The 20159-nt window shown below is 36.9% G+C and overlaps 1 protein-coding gene across 1 annotated transcript in view; it reads left to right on the top strand.

Moving 5' to 3' along the window:
- LOC108553104 (contactin-6) overlaps window positions 1-17648 on the top strand; it is a 125775-nt gene extending 108127 nt beyond the window's left edge. The window contains exons 6-7 of the mRNA XM_017907869.1: window positions 7280-7378; window positions 17126-17648. Coding sequence (XP_017763358.1) covers window positions 7280-7378; window positions 17126-17199 — 173 coding nt within the window. The 3' untranslated portion in view covers window positions 17200-17648. The remainder of the gene's footprint in view (window positions 1-7279; window positions 7379-17125) is intronic.
- The last annotated feature ends 2511 nt before the right edge of the window (window positions 17649-20159 follow it).

Genomic DNA, 20159 nt, shown 5'->3' on the forward strand with positions numbered 1-20159 from the left:
ATAACTATAGACGAAAGACATATCCATACATATAAAACCAACACTCGCATATACGTTATATTTTATAATTATATTATAAATTATATAGGAATTGGAAGCATAGGTAAATAAACAGTGATTATTTAACTGTACATTAACCCATTCTTAATTCCGTTAGTCTCATCACTCCTAATTTTTTAAAAATTAACATAGCACTATGATAAAACAAAATGATATAATATAGAATCGTTTCTCTTATATGTTATAAATTTTTTTAACCGAACAATGGTACGATAAAAATATTTCAAACACGTAGGTCAGTTAATCCAAACAAAATAAATGCCTGAAAAATTTGGAAACTGCAGGATCATCGAATATAGACGAATTTGGAAATGCATAAAAGTTAAATATAAACATGTTCAAACAGAGGAAAAATAAATAACTCTCCCATATAACCTTTATTCACATAGTTGTAACAAATTGGAAAAGAAGAACAGAGAAGATACCATTTCAGCAGAATTTTTCAATAAAATTTCATGTCCGAAGACTACAAGCAAGGAGAGCAAAAGAACACCAAAAAGCGAGATTAAACGTTGCATAACCGTTCCATCATCGGAAGAATAAAATTTCGAAACGGGTAGTGTACGTTGAATGAAGGTTCGAGAATTATGCAGGGGAAAATTTGTGATGTAAGGGCAAATTTGCAAAATAGCCGGTCTCGTGGAATACGTTAAAATAAATTCATTTTCGCGGAACGTCGCGTGAATCCTCGACTTCACTACTCGGTGATTAAAATTATTTCGGTGACTGTGAAAAATTCAAACGTCTTGCACTCGACTGCAAATAATTTTGCACGTCCGAAGATAAGGAGTAATCCACTTTATACGATGCACTTAGAAATCGGAGTATTTTGTATGCAGATTATAGCTACTGCCTTTTCTGCTCCTCAGCCTTCTAATGAATCTAGCATCAAGTGCTGAAATGCCGACAATCTTATGTATAATACGAAGCTTCACTAAGGAGTACTTGGTAATGGATAGTAATGGTAACATAATCCGATAATTTGAGGCGAATACAAAATTATAGTATATCATGCATTTGCTGACAGGAGGTGAGAAACGAAGTACTCATTTGCGAATTTTTACATATTTTGATTTTTTGAGATGCATGGATTATTTTCTTCTCGAATGTCTTGTATGAGACCTGTTTTTAATTTTGAATAATATATCTCAGAGAATAGAGAATAAAAATAAAATTAAGAGTAAAGTAAAAATTCGCAAATCGTTGCTTTTTTTCTTAGTTTTTGTCTGTAAATGTATGTATACTTATAGAAAGATTTTAATTATTAATTATAGTGAGAATAGATGTTAATGATAATGATTAGATATTCTTAATAATTTAATTAAAAGACCAAGTATTTACAGGAAATTTGTTTGTTATTTAATAGATTATTTTGAATCGAGAAAGAATCTGTTGTCAATAAATTGTTGAATATTTAGTACATTTTGGGTAAAGGTAAATTAATATTACTGTTTTAATATGATATTGACTAATTGTTTCTGCACCAAGAAATATTAAATAGTACTAAATTATGTAGTTGTTATTGATGATATTAATACTGATTTATTAAGATAGAAAGATTGGTAATTAATGGCAATATATTGATAAAAAGATATATTTCATTGTCTCTCATTTAACATATTAGTTGCATGATGGAATTATATATGTCCCACTCTAACGTCCTGTGCAATTTGGATTTTTATTTTCTTTAAAATTGCGTGCCTCGATCAGATGTTTCTATAACCCGTACATACTCTACTCACATAACCATCACAAACCAATTAACCCTTTGTGCTCGACGATTTTCTGGCTAAAGAAGGGTACGAGTTGAAAAATTTTCTGCTACAAAGCCAATGATATTTTTTTGAGCAGTAAATAAGAAATCGTATAATAATTGACACTGAAAATTATTTAATTCCAATACCTTACACGCTGTTACATTATTTAAAATTTAAAATTTTATCAAATGGCGACTGAAGGACGCCTCTCGAGTGCAAAGGGTTAACGTTTAATTAAAATTCCCAAATATCTGTGAAATCCTGCAAAGCGATATAGGCAAAGTTTATCCGAGAAAATAAAAACACCCCTGGGACCCGGAAGCCCCCCATAATGGCTAATACCTGCCTCCAAAAACCATGGTCGACAAGCAACCCCCGTAAGCATCCCGTGTATACGGTACACCACACGATATACTGTCACCGCTAATGTTTGGTCGAGATTTGCATATGTCTGTCTGGCCTATCCATTCCTCCGTGCGCCGGTGTGTCTCACCTTGTTGTCCCTGGACGTGTATACGACCGGTTAGGTCCGACCCCCTCTATCAGGACCAGCGCTATTATATACACAGCCGGCGAACAAGTGGCTCACAGCGCGTGCGTGTGTACCAGGATGATCGCCCATTACCTCGGCCGAAATAGGGTATTGTGCAAAGAGCCTGTTACCCGCCAGCTTTCCTCCACTTCCCGACCACCGGCACATCGCGTTCCTTCAGACGACCAACTTACAAAATCTAATCACCGGGCCACCAAGACAAAGCGCTTGGTTCGAGCCGGGCTTCATCGCTGAATTAAGTGCAGGCCCTCGGCGCTGACGGGGTTTATCGATATTGTTTCGACGAGGACGATTTCCGGGACAGCGAGTTTCGCCACTATGCTTCCGGCTTCTATGAAATTAGGGCCCGCTGCGAGCGCGGCGATCGTACTCGTCAGATTCGAGCTGGAGCCTTCTTTTGATGGAGGGCTAAAGCCGAGAGAGGTGGTTCGAGGATGGCCTCGAGGGTTCGAGCTCGTTTGTATGGGGATCGAAGGCGGTAAGGGCGAGCCGGTGGATGGTTAGCGGCGATTGTTGGTACGACTTGGCGATGCGAGGATTTTAGCTTTCGAATGTTTGGGGTTGTTCAGGCAGGTTTGCGCTAGTTGCCGCATTGTCTTCCGCTTTTGTTGCGCGGGCAACAGGATAGGTAGGAAGAATCGACACTGATGAAGAATCTTGACGTGCGTGCATGTTTTGGGCGAGTTCATGGGCAATGAATCGTGGGGACGTGTCTGTTTAAAATTCGCGTTATGCTTAGGTGCGTGACGATTGGTTCATTGGTACTGTGGCTACCGCTGATGCTGTTGGTGTGTCGGTATTGTGTATATATACGCTATTTCTAGTCATTTCGCAATTATAATTTTCCCTTTCGCAATTATCGAAAATATACATTTGCTTTTAAAAATATTAATTTCGAGTCATATCGAGATAAATTCATACTTAATATATTTATTTACAGTACGCGATAAAGTAATAACACTTACATGTATAGTATAGTTACATATGTACGCACATAGAATGTCTGGTCTTTAATAATACGGAAGAATATTAACTGCTTGCGTTACGATTTAACACGTTAAGTGCACAGTACGTTTTGCTTGCCGTTCCGTTCAGGCCCAGACTCGGCTGTCAAGTGGGCCACTCAGTGGGTCATTAAACTCAGAGATACTGTACCAATTGTTATAATATGAATTCTCAAACGTTAGGTCCAAAGATGGCGAAGAATTTAACAACAAATGTTAATACCTTTTGGTCCTAGTCTAGGCCTAGACCGGCCGGGCTCGAACGAAGAACAACGGGGATCGGCGTGGCACTTAACGTATTAAGATTCAATAGCGTGGTCCCAAAATGTAAACAGAACTGCCGAGGCTTCGAGCCATTTCACGGTTCGGCAAATCTGTCTTAAGTTATACCAATCGCACACGACTTACATGAGGTGTCGTACCTATTAGAAAAATATAATGTGAGAGAAGTTAATATAATAAATTACAAAAATACAAGTGAAAAATTAAAAACAAACAATAAAGGTTGTTGCGACGGCAATAATACGTTAACCCTGTGCACTCGACGATTTTTTGGCTAGGGAAGAGTAGAAAATCAAAGATTCTCTATTAAAAAACTGACGATACTTTTTTGAGCAGTAAATAAAGAATTGTATAATAATAAAATTGTAGAACTATTTGACTTCGATACCTTGCACACCGTCGCATTACATTAAATTTGTCATATTAATTAATATCGATCTTCCAAATTTTATGAAATGATGATTGAAGCTCACCTCTCGAGTGCAAAGGGGTTAATTATCCTCGACCCCAACCAACCAATCATCCGAACCTTACTTTTCGTATCGCGAATGAAGAGACTGTCACGGCGAATCACAATCAGCCAGCAGCTTTCGTTCACGGTAAAATCTTCCGTGTTCCGACGACGTAGCTAAAAAACTAATCAAGCCAGTCCCAAAATTCCGATGCTAAACGCGAGCTTGCGAGTCAGATGGAGGACGTGACGAAGCGTGAACAGGTTTTTTCCGCGCGACGTGGCCAGTCGAATCCAAAATCGGTAACGAGAAACGCAGAGATCCGTGAACGGATTCTGTTGACGTCAATGGGGTTAGGAAGCACGCGTTGCCCGTCGATGAGATCCTTCCTGCGGGAAATTCGGTTCTACCTGTGCTCTGGGTTGATGTATGCAAATGAAAGCAGCGTTGTAACTACAAAATTTCTGGTCGCCAGCCACTCTGCCTGGCCCGCGAGATTCCGTTCCCTGTTCACGTGGGCTAGACCAACGAAAAAGCCGAACGACGCGCAAGCCCTCTGTCTGGCAGGCTCTCTGTTGTCTGCCGGTTACTTCCTCTTGGAACGCGGTGAACGTGTGCTAGTTTCATTACTTGATTTGATCCGGCAGACTGGACCGTGACAAACGCGGCAGCATGGAACGGCTCCAGAACGATGCAGTGGATAAGAGAATTGTGTTTACTCGTAGTTTGCATACTAGTTACCGCGTTTGCCACCCACTTTACGCGTAACAGGCCCGTAAACATCTTCAGCGGAGGGGCCACTCGAAAGTACGAACCCCTTTGTCCGCGTTTCCTTTCCACCTCCGGCCACTTCCTTCCATTCTTTAACTCGTGCTCTAACTGCCTGGCGCGATCCTCCTTCCTCTATGGCTCGGTCTCCCTTCTTCTTCAGCGATGCCATTGTTTCCAGCAGGGCCTTTGTCGCTGGTCGCAATCGTCCGACGTGCATTCAGTCTGGACAGGAAGCTGGCTGGATTTAGATCACCACTGAGGGGAATTATGTTTAACGATAGTTGACAATAGTCTTCGTCTGGTTATCGATTTTTCCCGATGAACGGTGTTTATTGGGAGTCTGATTGTTTACGAGGTTCGGGTATTACAGGGTTCAACTTTCGGACGTGTTCCGTTTTCTGAGATTCGTTGGTTTGGCTTAGGTTTGTGGATAGAAATGAATAACAATATCTTCCACGATTTTTAACAATTAACGAATTAATTTATTTAGATAACGATATTTAAGTATTGACAACAATTCTAAATAAACTATTTGCAACACAAAGATTGACTCTGTCTTCTTCCTATTTTATTTTAATTTATTATAATATAAATATAATCTATTTATAATCACTCAAGGTGTGTATACATTTTTTTGAGACACACTGTATAATAATATATATAATAACAATATCTACGTGTCTATATATATTAAACAATATCTATATATAATAACAATACATACATAACAATATCGTCCACGTTTTTTAACAGTTAACGAATTAATATATTTAGATAATAATATTTAAATATTGACAATAATTCCAAATAAACTATTTTAAATACAAAGATTGAGTCTATCTTGAAAATTCTTTTCTCTCTCTCTCATTCTTATTAACACATGTTTACTCTATGACAATTCTCACGTAACTGTTTTATTCTAGCACATTCTTCTAAACATTTTTTAACAACATTCATACTAGACTCCACTCGCACATATTATATTTATATCATCCCAAATGACTTTCACTTATTCTACCTCATTACCATTCATACATATGAAACCAACACCCACGCTCTCATAAAACCAGCACTCACAAGGTTCGGGCTAGGAAGAGAAGGGAGAAAATAACGATAGCAATTAAAAATAAAATTTTAATATTTAAAAATTGTCATTAATTTTATGAATTATTTAAAAACTTGTGAAATTTATCATAAATCGAGTTTGTGAAATTTCATGAAATTGTAGGAAAGAAAGACATGTTTCGGTGGAAAAAATGCGTTATATCAGTTCAAATGGAAATAATTAACTCTACCAAATTTGATTCGATTCTAAATCGGAAAATTTCACGACCTCGTGAAATATAAAGGCAGAAATATATTTTACGCAATTTTAAACATGTTTCTGACAGCCTTGAACTTCGACTTGAAGGATACGCAACATGAACAAGCGAAAGTACCGATAAAAAAAGAACGAAATTGAAAATGCATCCAAATCAGCGAAATATTTTTTTTTCCACGGATCAGATTTTCCGATTCACCGTGTATCCACGGTATATTCGAATTTCAACCATGGATAACAATTTAAGATTTTGTGTTTCATACGTTGTCGATTCCATTTTCAACGATTGTTAACATGTCACACGTCATCTTTCTCTCCTCGTCCTTATATTTTAAAAAAAAAGGGGAGAGAAGAAAGGAAAATAAAAAATTATAATATAGAAGAGATTTTCATACTGTTAATCGATTTTGTTGAAATTTACAGAGGGTTTATTTCCCGAAAAAATATTTGTCACGTATTTTCTTTTTATTACTTATCGTTAATATTTAGGGGATGAAATTAATACGAAACTATTAATTCTTCTATTCCAATCTCTAAACACATGTCCATAGGTTATAATAACATACTAATATAATTAATTAACACATAGCGTACCGCCCAACAAGAAAATTTATTTTTAGTTCCTTAAATCATCGATTAAGTCGAAGAAACCTGAAAACGAGATACCTCGTCGCCCAGCCACAAGATTCGGCTTGCTAAAGACGAGATATCTCGTCACAATGCGTTAAACATCTAGTCAATGTCACGCTTCTTTTTATCTACTGAATACAAATGGTTTCACCGATCATGAAAAATTCGCGGTGAATAATCGTGAAATTTTCCTCTCAAATCGAATCTCTCTTATCGAAAATTCGAGGAATGTCTGGATAGCCACGAAACGTAACGAAACAGCCATTTCAGTGGGCCGTGGATGAGCGTTCGGTGAAACTTTTAAGACATTTGCATTTAATTTGACGGGCGTGATATTTTGATTTAAAACAGAGGCCAGGCCGGGTCGATACGCGGGGCCACCAGAGTAATTTCGCGATTTCATTGTGTGTCAAGTCCCATTTAGAACGGCCGGCTATTTTTGCTTGCAGGTAATAAATTCCAGTCAAACCTCAGCGAGATCGGCAAGTCCGAGCAAAAATCGAGCGACCCAGATAGGAAAAGAAACTACAATTGGACCCCAGACAGCGGTAAGCTCTGTTGCTACGTGTAACCGTGGGCTAATTTAAAACGAGACAGCCCGACAGACACTAGGCTAGCATCCCCTGCTTCCTTCTACCCTTCTGCACCCTCTCCTCGCGAAGGATCGCCGATATGTAATGCCTGACATCGGCTTCCTTCCACCCTGCACGCTACCGGTGTTCGTAGAATGATAAGTAGCATTCCGTGATGCATGGTTCCTTGTAATTCGGCTTGAACGAGGAAGTCGATGATGATTTACGTCCAGAGAGGACGTATCTTTGAGACTGTGAGGTTAACGGCGAAATCACTGACCTGCATCTATGGTAGATCGCAGGTAGTCGTTTGTCAAATAGGCTTTTCCTAGGGGATATCAACGCTAGGACTGCCAGAGATGTCGATATGACTTGTTTGGGACTTTTTATTTTCGAAATTATTCGAAACACGAAGCTACTTTCCGCAAAATTGATATTGATTCTGCTTCTGATAGAAGTATACTTGTGATCATAGTTGTGAAAGTCTAACAAGGAAAGTGCAAGTCCTTCGGGTCATAGATTTAGTTGAAACTGTGCAGGTTTGTTGATCATCTAGTTCAAGAAAATGTACCGTTATAAGAACAATTACTCGATAGTTTTTGAGATATTTATGATTAACCCTTTCGGCACAGAGGAGCTGGTACAGGAAGTTTTCCACAAGAATGGTTGCAGTCAAAAATCCAAAAGAAAATTCATTTTCTGTTGCGTTTATTGATATTGAAATAAAATGAAAGTATTTTTGCCATAATAATGAGCAATTGAACCATTCAAATAAACTTGTAGTTTTATAATTTTGTAATTTTCAATATTTTTGATGTTTTGAAAAAGAACATATGTGACTTAGGCTACTTTCATAATAACTGGGACATTTATTATCGTGCCTAGTTTTAAGAAAAGTGGAGAAGAATCTCGTATATACTTACGTGAAAATTGTTTTCATATCTATCAGGTTGAACATAATTATTAATTAATTATTTATTTAATATTGAAAATGAATTGTGAGTTTTATTTTTCGTGAATTTTAATATTTTTATAAAGCTAGAAAAAGAAATCGATTCTTTTTTCGTTTAACGAAGGTATATCTTTAAATACTTTCCTTAGCAGAAGTATGTATAGTTAATTTTGTTAGGTCTCTTCGTGCATAGTAAATTGAAAATTCGTGATAAATTATTATAGCGTCTCGAAGCTCCTAGCGGAGGTCAAGTCCGTGATTAAGTTCTTGTTGAAGTTGAAGTTGAAGTTCGAGGCTCTTGTCGGATTAAGTTCTTGCGAAACAGAACTGAATGAAGGTTTGCGATTAGATTAGTTTTCGGCAGTTTTATTTTTTCGTGGAGTGGTTGCTGAAGTTCCTCGCGTGTTGTGTAAGGTATACTTTTGGAAGTACGTAAGAAGGAAGAAAGTCGTTTCATAATCACTTCTTGGTAACTTTTTACAACGTTGAGTGTCTTAAAAATTTGCTATCCTTGGATTTACGTATTTTAAACTCGATTTTGCCTTTTTTTACTACTGCTTTACAGTATTTTACTATATTTAGTTAAAGCTCCACTGTTTTATTGGCACCAACTTACCTATTTGTAACAAATATTTCTTACATCGTGAATAGACAAGTCAAAGTACAAATTTTGAACGAACTATAATTTTATTTTGAATCTAAAATTTTATTTATAAGAGATATTTATTCCTTGGTTCGATAGTGATAATAATAATAATCAGACTGTACACTTCTTTATTTCTGTATATCTGTAAGAGTGGACTATGCTGTTATTTTATTTTCAAAGAAATATTACACGTGGTGAAATTTAAAGATAGAAGCTGAAAATCAAATAATTGTTTTAAAAGCAATATATTTCACAATAGAGGTCCAAGTAATAAATAAAGATGTTGAAGCATCACTAATGCAGTCTACTTGCTAGAATAATTTGTGGAAAATGGTTTGCTTGTGTAAATAAAATATACAAAAATTTTCTATTGGTTGATGAAAATGAGTTACTAGTTGATAGTCACTGTATTGATATGTATTTATATGCTGAAGAGAAGAGGAAATTAGCAGATCTACGACTTTGACTGATACAGAATGAGTGTATAAGGCAAGTGAAACATTCACTTTTCAAATTAATAAATATATATATTTGCATAAAATTATTTCCATGAAAATTTAGTGCAACACTTTCTAATGTGTCTCATCCAACTCTGATAACTCATGCACTCATTTTCCCTATTACTTTATTATTTTTAAAATAATATATAATACAACCTCATGACATAGATAATATTAAGTACATATAGTGTACTGTATATTATAATAAAAGGCTCTTCTTTTACACCTCTAATACATTAAAGAATTAAGATATTCTTTATTTACACACGTCTTGTCCTATCAAACACTTTTAGTTTGCTTTACATAAATATTATTGTTTCTAAATTCCTGATTAATTTTATAAAAATTCGAATTTATTAGTAAGTAATATTTCTAGCTGTAATTATTAATACAGTTCCTTCTAAAAATAGTGACCGATTATTTCATATTCATAAACACAAGGGACCAATAATAAATAAATGTCTAAATTCTTCACTGACCAAACCCAGTCATTTCACTCAATCTTCTTCAAACCCTATACCTATTCTCAAAAAATATTTAAATATGACGCGAATAACAAAAACCTAATCTCAAACACTTATTCAAAACTCCATCATCCACCATAAGGAATTCAGGAAAGTCTTCATTCCCGCAGTAATCCCAACTTCTAAACCTAACCCAAACACCAACAAGTTCTACTCTGACAAAGAATTGTTCCATTAAAAATCTACTCTCAATAGCCAATCCAACGTTGTCCAAGCAGACGTGGACAGAGGTCCAAGGAGATCGTCGAGTTTGCCAATACTGTCATGAATAACCAGCCAACAACAGGAACAATAATAGCACCTGGAACGATGGACAAACACTGTCTCGACAATTCCTCATCTACCCATTAACGAAACCAGGGGTCGTCTGCAGTGAGAAAAATTAATAATAAGCCCGGACACCGATATCGGTATCTGGCCAGGCTGTTCCACGTGAAAATCGAAGTCTGATATCAGCCCATAGTCGGAGCCATTGAAATCTAGCTTGAATAGGGGCGACGTGGCAAATGAGCCAGGCAAAAAGGAAACAAAACCTCGCCGGCTCTCCGGCGAACTTGCGGTTTATCCGCCACCTCTTGGCACTCCAGTGGCATTTAAATGACAGAGGCTCGAACATCGGCCGCGGATCAGGCTCGGCAGCAGCCAGAATTCCTCTAGGCCCGCGGCATTGCTGAAATATTTCTTTCCAAGCCTGTGCACGGAGACACTCTCGTTCCAGACCACCTTCCCCATCCATCCAGGACCAACCTGGCCTCTTTCAGATCGGACAGAGGGAAGTCGACCCCTACCAACATCGATACACCCGCTCTCTGCAGCCGTGGTTTCTTTTTAAAAGGAATTTGCATAATGGGAAAGTGTGAAAATCCGTTTTCTCCGCGGGCTCGATCTCGATAGTCCCGTGGAAGTAGGTAATTTCGCTGGTGGAAAGCTCGAGGACGGGGTGGGGCGGGACGGGGATGGAAAAAAGCGGGGAAAAAGGAAGGAAAGTGGAGAACGACGGGAACGCGGCTGTGGAACCGCGTCGCGAGCTTCCACAACTTGATAAGTACTTCCAGTTCTTTGGTGGCGAGGGAACCTCGTTGTATCGAAGGTCGAACGCGCGACACCATCCCCTAACCCAGGCCACCGCCTTTAGGTTAAATTCGTTTTCCAAGTGCCGGTCCAGGCCGACCGATATCGAGCTGTTCTCCAACTGTCTCGCGCAGCAATCGTCCGAGCTTGTGCCCCGCGAGTTTCTAAAGAACAAGGGTTCCTTGTACCACCGAGGGAGTTTATTTGATTTCGTTATGCATTCGATTCGGTTAAGCAGGCCGTTTAACCGATCCCTTATCGCGAGTTACAATGGATGATTTGCTTTTTCCCACTTGTCTATCTGCGATTTTTCCGCGAGGGTGTGTTTAGCATATAGCGAGTTTGGGTGGTGCTGGGAGAGATGGAACAGGGGATAAGGTTTAGGGCTGATCGAATGGGAATATAGGGTTTTGTGAAAGAATGTATAAATATATTCGAATTTTTCCTTTTTTAAATTTGTTATTTGACCTCTTCACTTACAATATCGTGTGAGACTCGTGGTAAGGACATCGGGTCAAACATGAGTATCACGTGTTGGGGACGTGGTTTCGTAGATAGGACCCAAGGTAATTAATTAACACGAGTCAGGCTCGCGGATATTCACTGATGTCTTTCGTCTCGGTTACGTGTTATTCTTCACCGTTCTTCATTTTTGTCTCGAAATATTAGAATTTATTTTTATATATTTTATTTACTAGGTTAAATAGAACAATCTTGTTTTGAAATTTTCAATAGGTGACTTACATTTTTCCATTTATTCCTTTACATTTTCTTTCTTTTATAACAATTTATTATGGAAATTTATGGAAAGAATTTGAGCCATACAGAGGAGATATGTAACAGGATGCCAATAATCATTGAACTAAAAAAATTTTATTATTATTATAATTTAAATTTTGTAGAAAAAGGTCAGAATACTAATTACATAGCTATCTGTTCGTATGAAAAAGAATTCAGAAAGAAACTCTAAAATTTAATCCTGATAAAAAAGGAATTAAAGAAGAACTGGAAAAACCTATTGTTATTGGAGGACTATGTTTGTCCTTCATTTGCACGACTATGGTTCACAAATTCTTCGCGAAACGTAACAACAATTCGCTGCTATTAAATTCATCCCTTAAAGTTCATCGATTCACCCATCCTCACCTTAGAATTAATAATCTCGGCGTTATATCTTACTCGATCGAAGAAAAATACTCGTTTAAGTTCCAATGCGATGGAGGAAAAAATTTAAATGATCCGGGAACGGGGAACGCTACTCATGAATTATCTGTCCGGTTGCCGGAAACTCGTTTTTCAAGTGAAATGGTTAGCGGCATGAAAAAACACGGCGAACAGACAAAACGAAAATGTAAAGTGGATACGTTGGATTGGAACGAAATGTACAAAATCAACATCGTCCCGTTTATTGACAGTAGTTGTCGAGCTCATTGTTGGCCCAACCCTTTTCTGCTTGGTGGTGTTAAAAACATTGTTTTTGCCATTTTAGCCCAAATCATCGTGACCCTCTCGTAAATTCAATTGGACCGTTTCTGGTAAATACAATTTGTAATTTCGACACTTTGTTTTATTTTCTTTTTAGCAAGTGTTAACGTTACTCCATGTATAACACGTTTTCCAGTTCCTGGTCCTTTTTAATTAAAAATATACATAAAATAGTAAGGGATACGCGATGTGTAACAAAGAAAGGTAAACAACCGAAATTCTGACGGAAAAACAACTGTTTCGATGTACGCCAAAGTTTAATTTTCTCGCGTTGAAATTTAGCTTTATTTAAATTACGCGGAAATATTTGAATATTGACAGCAAATTTAATAATCTGTTTATTTACGAAATTAATGTAGGGGATTTGTTGCTATCCTTAAGGGAATAGCACGAGTGTCAAAAAGTGTATTTTTCATTATTAATATTAATCATACATCAGTTATAAAACATACCGTATATTCCAATACATGAAAAGTACAGTATACAACACGAGTTAATACAGAAATACACCTATTGACAACTCAGATCCAAAATAATAATTTACAAATTTTTAGACATTTTTTATCTTTTGAAATACGTAGATCAAAATTAAAAACAGGATTTACAGAAAATATTCGAAAAAACATTTACTATATTTCGATATATATATAAAATATAGTATCTTTGTGTTATTTTTAACGACTGAAAGTACAAAATTACCCTGAGAAAAAGACAAATAAAAAGGAAAAATTTCTTTTGCTCATTTTCATACTTCACGCCATTCCTTGATACAACACAGAAGCCTATACCCGGTATATACTGTTATATAGTGACATGTGTGTATTACGTAAAATATAAAGAAAGACATAAACGAACATCAGAATATAAACACACATAAACCCTTGAAACATGACCTCGACACGAGTTCAGTCAGGAGTCTCTCAAATCACTGAAGTCGTGCATATTTTATTCTAATCCTGTCTTCTAACCAAACGTGTCAACGATCCTGTGGACTGCTCCTGTCACGCACGTTCGAGGAGCATTTCTGCCTAAACTAAATAATATCTCCCTCCTCGTGAACATCAGACATTCTGGACACTTTACTGTTCATTTCCGAAGCCATTTATACATTTCTGAGCAATATGTTACATTGCTAGCAGAACTAGATAGGTACCGAAATGGCGTCGAATTTTCGTTAGGCTAGATATGTCCGCAATAATTGAGACAGTTATAACTCCATTATTTAGCCTAATATTTAGAGAGAGCATTCTTGAAGACATGTCTTTGACATTAAATACAAAAGGAGCCCTGTAAACCTAAATAAGCGTGTCATGGACAGCGAGAAGGCTCCTCTCCTCGTATCAATGACCCTCCAAATTACATTTCCTATGATACATCTAAAATCCTCTACTTAGACATTTCAAATAATCCATTCTCCCCTAGAATGAAACACAATGTAACAAATTAACCTAAACAACTAACTCGAATTTCTTCCTGATTATGGCCGAAAGCCACCCCCTTCGATTTCCCCGAAAATCGCATTCTCCTCGATAGGTATCGACGAGGAACGCAGAAATTAGCCTGGAAAAGGGGAAAAAGGGAAAAATGAAGGAGAACGTCACGGCTCGATTGGCGGCGCGGGAAAAAGGAAGGACGCCACGGCGGTAGCCGCAAAACCGCGTTGCAAAAAGTCGACGAAGAAAAACAGAGGGGCTATAGGAGGCCGAGCGGAGCAAACGCCGGTGCAAAACCGGCGAAACGAGGAACCGTCCCAGGGGTGATTCGGAAGCAGCAGAAGGGGATGGGCGCGCAGGAAGAAACGTCAACGTAGCGACTGCTCCGGTAATCGTGGAACTGAGAAACGGACGGAAAATGAGCTCGAGGAAAGGCTGGCCGTGGGGATGATTGGAAGCGAGGGCCCACCGACTTGTTTCTGATTTGTAATTAGAGATGAGTGGGGTCAGAGGAATACATCTCTCCCGAAGCGAGTAATGGCTGAAAGTATGGGCCAGGCCAGCCGGAAGAATAACCGACTTCCTCCTTCGTTTCACCCTCGTCTGCTCCCTGCCTCGTCTGCTTTTTCCTCCCCGTTTCCCAGTGCTCATCCTTCAGCGTCGACGTCTCGTCTCCACAGAGGAGACGATCCTTCGTGGCCTGCCTTTCCGCCGGAACAACGGTCGGATATTTTCAGTGGCGGCGGCTTCTTGATTCTCTGCAGCAACCCTTTCGGCGCAACTCGCGCGATTTTTACGCTCCTGATCGCGGGACCGTCTAAGCGATTTCCTGCCTATGGCTGCTTCTTGTTTTGATACGCCGGGAAGAGTACGCTAAGAAGGGGTGCTTTCGGGATCTTCCCTTTTGGATTTATTGCACTATTTAGTTCTTACCGCAGTGATTATGGTGTTTTGTAAGGTGCTTTTGTCTTGATAATTCCCAGGGTTTCAGTGGAAGTATCGTATTTGATGATCGATACTTTATTTTTTCTTTGTATTTTGTAATTTATATTGGGGTGGTTTAGGGTATGATAAGGAGCTTCTGTTTTGATAATTGTGAGATTTCGGTGGAAGTATCGTATTTAGTGATCGATATTTCTGTTTCTGTTGGTTTGCACCATTTTTGCAACTTGTAGGACTGTGTTTTAGTATTTTTGGGGTCCTCCCACGTGGTCGTCAATGTCGTGCTGGTGGTCGCAAGTATCCTCGTTGGTAGTGTAGCTTAAAGGGACGGTAGGAAAAGGAAGAAATACGTTTTCGTCCTGGGCCTACTAGTAGACTCATCAGTAAGGCTATCCTAGCAGGTCCTGCCTTAGACTGGGATACTATTGGAAGGTCGCGAAGCTATATATATATAGGAATTGGAGGTTTTCCGATGACCTGTGAGAAAGTCCTCGAAGTCGGAATCCATCTAGTGGTGAGGATGTGAATGATGGTCACTACAGTATTACTCATATGGGATGATACCTTGGTGTGTTACATAATTTATTAGGGAAGGTTTAGGTGGAATTTTCCAGTGGAAGTATCGTATTTCGTGATAGATTTCTCGTTTTCTTCATTTTTTTCTGTTTGTATCATTTTTTGGTGATTAGTGTATTTTGTAATTTATTAAGAAAGATTTAGGTGAAATTTCGGGGTGAAAATACCGGTGATCGATTTCTTTTTTATGTTTGTAAACTTTTTGGTTTTGGTACTGTTGGAAGAAGGAAACAACGCCATCCGTTGTACACAAACGATAGTCCATTGGAGGTCATTAGACATTCAGTAGCCAGTCGTAATATGACCACTGAGCTTTTAACACTCAAATAAATTATAGAGCAATATACTTTTTCGTTATATATATATTGTATTTAATCAATATCCTAATAATCCCAACAGGTACTGCTCATTTGAGATGATGTCTCGTGTAGTACATAATTTAATTTTTATGTATTGTATTACATAATTTGGATGTATTGTACTTGGTAATTGAATATTTGGAATTTCTAAAAATGCTCTCTGGTAATATATTATTTATTAAAATGATGTCCTGGTATCTTAGATAATTTGTTAAAAATGATTCGATGAAAATATCATATTTGTGTAATCATCTTCTTCATAAGAATATTTAAGTTCATAAAAGTAGAATATATAATATTTTTTCAAAGACAAATTGAATAATGTTAAATTTGTCATATTAAGGAGTTGTTATATTGATCAGTTAATAAGTTACTTCTGATTCTTTAATACTTTATATATCTCTTCCACACAAATTTTCAAAGGATCATTATTTTATGCTGTGATTGTATCCAGCTTAATATAATTTGTTAATATTTATTAATATTAGTATAATTTAATACGGTTATATTTTAATGCAATTTATTGTTCTCTGTTGCACTCTTGAAGCTTTCAATATATAAATATTGATGTTGCATGTATATAGATGCCTAGTTACTACTAGTACATACTGTTTCCTAAGAGAAACTACAAAAGGCGAGAATAATATTAACTAATCTTCCAATTTTCCAATCATAAAGCTTTTACTAATTATCTATAGTAGTAGTATTATAGTAGTATACTATATAATAGTAATAGTAATTGTATATTCCCAGTTCAGTAGTAAGCTCTGTGGCTTTAAATATAAAAATAGTTAATAACTAGATATTACCCCACCACGAACTCTTTTTCCTAAAAAATGGAAATCACAAAATATATCCCTAAAATTAAAATTTCATGTCATATTAACCCTTTGCAATCAAGATATGCCCTATAGTCGCCATATGATAAAATTTCAAAACTCGATATTCATAAATATGTCAAATTTGAGATAATGTAATGGTGTGCGAGGTATCGAAATCAAATAATTCTACGTGTTAATTATCATACGATTTCTTATTCACTGCTTAGAAAAATATCGTCGGCTTTGTAATAGACAATCTTTGAACTCCTATCCTTCTTTGGCCAAAAAATCATCGAGTGCAAAGGGTTAATTCGTTCCTCGTCAAAATCCCAAGAAAAAGAAAGAAAGAATTCGAGGAATTCCTATTATTAAATTATTCAAAAAATTCCTAAAAATTTATATTTCTTATTTCAGACGCAGCCACAAACATGTCGACGACAGGGCTGCTCCTGATGGTCGCCCTTATGGCGACGTCGATCATTCGATAAGCGGAGCTCTGGCAGTGGACGCGTTGAACGTCGGGATCACCTGTAATTACGAACTGGATTGAAACCGCGAGACGCAAAAGAAACGCTAGTTAGAAACCGATACGACTGCAGGAAACACGGATAAACATACACACGACTACACACGCACACACGTATATATATATACCACTAAGAATGAAGGAAGATTGACTGAGTAGTTAGTGTCGTATTAAAACCCGGAAGAGGAGGAAGAATTAATAATAAGAATAATAATTACGCGTGCCAAGTCAGTGTAGCGCAGTGTCCAAGAAGAACGAGGTGAGAGGTCGTGCAATAGGAAACGAATTTCTACCAGATTAACCAGTATGCACGAGACGTGGAAGGTAAGAGGGGGTGGCAAATCACAAAGTGCAACGACTATCGCTTTCAGTGTAACATATTGTATAACGCCGTAATGTCGCCGCAGAGACCGCGCCAACGATCTCGAGTTTCGCTGAAAGTCATCAGTCTGTTCGAGTCCAACACTCCATTTTGTCAAACTTCATTCGAGAATTTTTATTTCTCCTCTTTATACAGTGTGGACCTTAGTGGAACGTGACCAACTTCTGTGAATATCTTTAATTGTTTAACACGTTGACTGTCATGATAGTCGCTAGTGATAGATGGTACTAATTTCTTAAATTCATGAAATTTGTTTTATTTCGACCATTTTTTTGAAAATTTTAACTATGTGGATTAACTCGTTAAGTGCCACGCTGGTTCCCAGGGACGAATCGGCACTAGACTTTTCGTTCGGGCCCGGCTAGTCCTCGGGAACCGACCCAGACTAAGACCAAAAGGTGCTAACTTTGCACCTTTAAATTAAATTCTTAATGCCAAATTCTGAATTCAGTCCTAAAATGCCGTTAAATTCTTCGCCATCTTTGGACCTGACGTTTGGAAATTCCTGTTATAACAATTGATACAGTATTTCTGAGTTTTATGAACACTGCCCGCCGCCACTGGCCCACTTGACGGCTGAGTTTGGGCCCAAACTGAATGGTAAGCAAAAGGAGCTGGGCACTTAACGTGTTAATAGAGAATATTGCGAAATAAAAAATGCGCTACTTTTGAATTTTTTTCATTTTGTTGTTTGTTTGATTGTATCCTGAGAATAATGGAAATTGTATTGTGACAATCAACGTGTTAATTATTAGGGAAAAGATAAAGTTATTTTGTCGTAGATGATAGAGTGTGAAGGAATAATTAAGGGATAATGTCAATTGATTTTTGTTAAGTAAACTGTGCTTCTAAAAATAGAAGAAATGAATTAATAAAAAACGAAAACGATCGAATCGCGTTAAATGGTCCACCCTGTATAATATGATTTATATATTATATGATTTCATGAATTCTTTTTCTAGGTATGATTTTATTTAATAAGATAAGCAAGTAGATTAATTGATTTCGAGAAATTTTTTATATTAATTGCAATTTTTATTTTGATATTGAATAATTTTTATTTTCTGAGAGGTTGTAGAGTATATAGAGTATATATTATTTCATTTTATTCTTTGATAATTTAGAAGATTTCTCATAAATTTTCGTTTTGTGAGAATTATAAGTACTACTCTCAAAAATTCGAAATTATTTTATATTTGTGTTATTTTTCATTTTTATTTAATAATTTTGTAACTTCCATATATTTCAGCTTCTAGCAGAATCACGTACTATTTTTATTTGTTTCTATTTTATCGCAATTTAAAAGACTTTCCAAGAACTTTCTTGTGGATTATAGATATTAGAGTATTAGTACTATTCAATTACTACTACTCGATTACAATCAATAGTTGCTATTCAGTTATTAATCAATATACATTTAGTACTATTCTGAAATTCAAAATTGAGAACATATTATTTTCACACGGAATCAAATCCAGCTATAAAATTGGAAACTATAAAACAAACTTCTCAAATTAATTTAAATTTAATTTCGAAAGAACAGTCAATCCAAGTCTCAGATTTGAATGGGCTCCATTATTTCAAAAATTGAATATTTCTGAACCTATTAATATAAAAATGATCTGAAATTACCAAACCACGACTGCTTCCAGTAAAATAAAATAAGGATGCCAGTTTTAGAAACGAATTCCTCTTAGCCAAATACCATCACCTTCTGGATAGTTCAGTTTTCAAGCAAGTCATTTTCATAATTTCATAATCAAGGTTCTCCAGTGGACAGGTGAAGAAAAGAAGGAAAACCAGTGATGCAAGCGTAAATTGTCTCCGCCATCGATTTCGTCCTCCCATTTTTTCTCCTTGGACGATTCTCTTTCTCCTTTTTATCCCGTCTGCGAGGTGTTCCTTCTCCGTCATCCCTTTCTCCCCTTTTCTCGGTTTTTCTCTCTCCTTCCCACCGATCGCCTCGTTTCTTATACCAAATCGCGGATCCCATCTGGATACTTGAGATTAAAACGTCAGATTCGGTATAGAGGATGTTCTTCCATGAAGAAGCAAAGAGAAAAAAAGGAGAAAAAAAGATAGAGAGACAGGGAAAAACGTGAAGGGTAGAGGGATATTAAAGACGGGATATTATTAGTTGCAAACGTCTTTAAGCTCGAAAGATGGAACCCTCGATCGATAATTTAATTTTCCAAATGAGAAAGAAAAATGTGTCTCTTTGTCGATGAATGCTTCTTTACGCGATGAGTCGAGGAATTCAGCAAGCAAAATTGGAGAGTATGATAGATCAGATTTCTTTTGTCAGAATTTTTGTTGCATTTTCTTTCTTTTCCTTCATGAATTGATTCATTCAAAATTAATTGGTAGTCGAAATGAATTTAATTTGGGTTGCGTTTAGATTAATTTAATTAATAGAGGATTAGATCATACGTGTGGACTTCGTTGTATAGTAATTAGCATAATTTGTACATACCAAATACCTTCTTCGTTGAAAAAAAAAATCATAATAATCTTGTATTATCATTGAAAAGCATTATTTT

This window comes from Eufriesea mexicana, unplaced genomic scaffold, assembly GCF_001483705.2.
Source record: "Eufriesea mexicana isolate 0111107269 unplaced genomic scaffold, ASM148370v2 scaffold9425, whole genome shotgun sequence".
Taxonomy (NCBI): Eukaryota; Metazoa; Arthropoda; class Insecta; order Hymenoptera; family Apidae; genus Eufriesea; species Eufriesea mexicana.